This window comes from Amblyraja radiata, chromosome 27 (genome assembly GCF_010909765.2).
Source record: "Amblyraja radiata isolate CabotCenter1 chromosome 27, sAmbRad1.1.pri, whole genome shotgun sequence".
NCBI lineage: Eukaryota > Metazoa > Chordata > Chondrichthyes > Rajiformes > Rajidae > Amblyraja > Amblyraja radiata.
This window is the reverse complement of record NC_045982.1, coordinates 3,342,962-3,346,406: the sequence shown is the minus strand read 5'-3', so window position 1 is coordinate 3,346,406 and position 3,445 is coordinate 3,342,962. Positions and strand designations below refer to the sequence as shown.

At 47.7% G+C, this 3,445-nt stretch overlaps 1 protein-coding gene across 1 annotated transcript in view; it reads left to right on the top strand.

Moving 5' to 3' along the window:
- The first annotated feature begins 1,046 nt into the window (after window positions 1-1,046).
- The window catches only part of LOC116988305 (parkin coregulated gene protein homolog), a 142,894-nt gene continuing 140,495 nt past the window's right edge, over window positions 1,047-3,445 (top strand). Inside the window, exon 1 of the mRNA XM_033044897.1 lies at window positions 1,047-1,315. Coding sequence (XP_032900788.1) covers window positions 1,247-1,315 — 69 coding nt within the window. The 5' untranslated portion in view covers window positions 1,047-1,246. The remainder of the gene's footprint in view (window positions 1,316-3,445) is intronic.

The window sequence follows — 3,445 nt, the reverse complement described above, 5'->3', positions numbered from 1 at the left end:
CAGTTCCTTCTTAAACACAATGACACTCAGATACCCGTCAGCACTCATTGCTTCATTGATTACTGAGAAAGGGCTGATCTATCACACAGAGAGTGGTGAATCTGTGGAATTCTCTGCCACAGAAGGTAGTTGAGGCCACAGTTCATTGGCTATATTTAAGAGGGAGTTAGATGTGGCCCTTGTGGCTAAAGGGATCAGGGGGTATGGAGAGAAGGCAGGGATGGGATACTGAGTTGGATGATCAGCCATGATCATATCGAATGGCGGTGCAGGCTCGAAGGGCCGAATGGCCTACTCCTGCATCTATGTTCTATGTTTCTATGTTTCTATAGCCATCTTCCATCTCTCGCCTTAAACCTTAAAGCCCTGTCCCACTGTACCAGTCCATTCACGTGCTCTCCCCATTTTAAAATAAAAATCAAACTCGTGGTAAGCACGGAGAATGAACGTAGCGGGTACGTCGGAGCTCGGGGACGTTTCTTAGTGGCTCGTAACGCTAACGGCAGGTACTCGGGAAACAAAGCGGTAAGCGCGGGAAGACTCGTGAAGATTTTTCAACGTGTCCACGAGAGCCCCGAGTACCTACGAGCGGCCATTACCATAAATCTCCCAGTTCGAATCAGGGGAAACTCGGGAGAAGTCTTGAATGAACTAATTGAATGGGACAGGGCTTTAGATGTGGCCCTTGTGGCTAAAGGGATCAGGGGGTATGGAGAGAAGGCAGGGATGGGATACTGAGTTGGATGATCAGCCATGATCATATTGAATGGGCTCGATGGGCCGAATGGCCTACTCCTGCACCTATTTTCTATGTTTCTATGTTTCCTTCGCTACACAGATGCTGCTGCACCCGCTGAGTTTCTCCAGCATTTTTGTCTGCCTTCGATTTTCCAGCATCTGCAGTTCCTTCTTAAACACATTGACACTGAAGGGTTTCGGGGACAAAACGTTGCCAATTTCCTTCGCTACATAGATGCTGCTGCACCCGCTGAGTTTCTCCAGCATTTTCATGAACGAAGGGTGTTCGGAAATGACGTTGAGTGTTATTAGCAATCGCTTGGCAACTGTTCCTTGGACGCCTGGAGTCGGCTGCGGGCGAAACAACACACTAGTAATTTGCAACACTCGCCCCACTCACCCACTCACTCACCCACTCCCTCTCGCTCTACCTGCGAGCGCTGGTCGCCAACGGCAAGGAGGTTCTCCAACACTGGCCAACTATCCCCCCCGGGGGGGTCGGAGAGGCATGTCGACCCTGAAAAAGCAAAGAGCCGCTCGCCTCCCCCTGCAAGTCGCCAACGTCAACAAGCCTGTAGTAAGTCCAACTCCAAACCTACCCGTCTACAGCTGTTTTATTTAGCCATTTAAAACCAGCGGCGTGGACGCTTTTATTCGCCATAATAATTCTGCAATGTTTAATAAAACTGAAGTCTGAAGCTGCTTTCACCCCCCCCCCCCCCCGCCCCAGTAACCCCATACACTTGTATTACAATCTAAAAGATAATGCTCTTTCAAGTAGCATATTCCTTCCCTGGAGTAGGGTCACCTGCAAACATCTGGCAGCTGAGGGTAGGCAGTATTTTTCTGGCGTTTAATACCACAACTTCAAGGTCCACCATTCAAGTAGCCCCCCCCCCCCACAGTTTTAAACGCCTCCATTCAGAACCCTGCCTTGAAGAAGGGTCCGGACCCGAACCGTCGCCCAGCAACCTTCTCCAGAGATGCTGCCTGTCCCGTTGAGTTACTCCAGCACTTTGTGTCTTCCCCCCAGCCCCTTGCAAACCAGCACCTGCAATTCCTTGTGCCAATGCTTACCTGCACTTCTTGGTGTGGGCAGACCATAGTTGAAGCAGATTGAAGAACAGAGCTGGGGGGGGGGGCAGAGAGATTTTTGTTTAATCAATTCTCCCCCCATTCTTTTCGTGCCTATTCATACCACCTGCCTCACCCAAACATTAAAGTCCCACCAACACACTATGCACATCAGCATTGTCTATCGGTGGGACGTTTGCCTTTGTCATTGGCAAAACTCTGGAGCTCTCCGGCTTCACGTCCCGACCCAATGATTTGAAGGCAAAAATATCTAGACAATAGATGCAGGAGTAGGCCATTCGGCCCTTCGAGCCAGCACCGCCATTCAATGTGATCATGGCTGATCATCCCCAATCAGTACCCCGTTCCTGCCTTCTCCCCATATCCCCTGACTCCGCTATCTTTAAGAGCCCTGTCTAGCTCTCTCTTGAAAGTTTCCAGACAAGTATCTAGACTTGTTTTCAATGCACTTTCCAATACAAGGTAGATACAAAATGCTGGAGTAACTCAGCGAGTCAGGCAACATCTCTACAGAGAAGGAATGGGTGACGTTTCGGGTCAAGACCCCTTGGGTTGCCCATTCCTTCTCTCCAGAGATGTTGCCTGACCCGCTGAGTGACTCCAGCATTTTGTGTCTACCTTCGATTTTACCAGCATCTGCATTCTTTCTTACGCACTTTCCAATCCAATGCGTTCCCCGTCCCTCCCCAAACCTGAGTCGCACAACTAGTTTCACTGTCCTCCTGCTGAGTCTCACTATTTTTATCCATTCGCTATCACTTTATCCACAGCCAACAACGGACCATTGTGGGCTCCACCTTTCGTTGCTGGCTTTGATTTGTCCTTGTCATATTTTTCAATCATTTGATCATAAGTTACAGGAGCAGAATTGGGGCCATTCGGCCCATCAAGTCTACTCATTCATAGATCAGCCATTCAATCATGGCTGATCTATCTCCTTCTCAACCCCATTCTCCTGCCTTCTCCCCATATCCCATTGACTTGGCCTCCACAGCCGTCTGTGGCAATGAATTCCACAGATTCACCACCCTCTGACAAGAAATTCCTCCTCATCTCCTTTCTAAAGGTATGTTTAAGAATGAACTGCAGATGCTGGAAAAATCAAAGGTAGACAAATATGCTGGAGAAACTCAACGGGTGAGGCAGCATCTATGGAGCAAAGGAAATAGGTGACGTTTAGGGTCGAGACCCTTCTAAAGGTGCGTCCTTTTATTGTGAGGCTATGGGAGGTTTTCCACTAGTGAGAGAGTCTGGGACCAAATGCCATAGCCCCAGAATAAAAGGACGTACCTTTAGAATGGAGATTCAACATAAATGTGCCGGAGATGATAAGAATTATACAAAAATCTGGGGGGAAAGCAGGTTCATAGAACTGATGTGAACGGGTGATCGATGGTCGGCATGGACTCGGTGGGCCGAATGGCCTGATTCCAAGCTGATTACATTGGTCGTATTTTATTTTTATCCTATCAACCCAAAATATATTTGTACTAATGAAAATAAAAAGGTATTCATAAATTTGGATAAAATAATTTCTAAATCATGTTATGGTAAATTGTTTGGCCTTGTATTGATAAAATAGGTGACAAATATGTTTAAAGAAACAATTTTC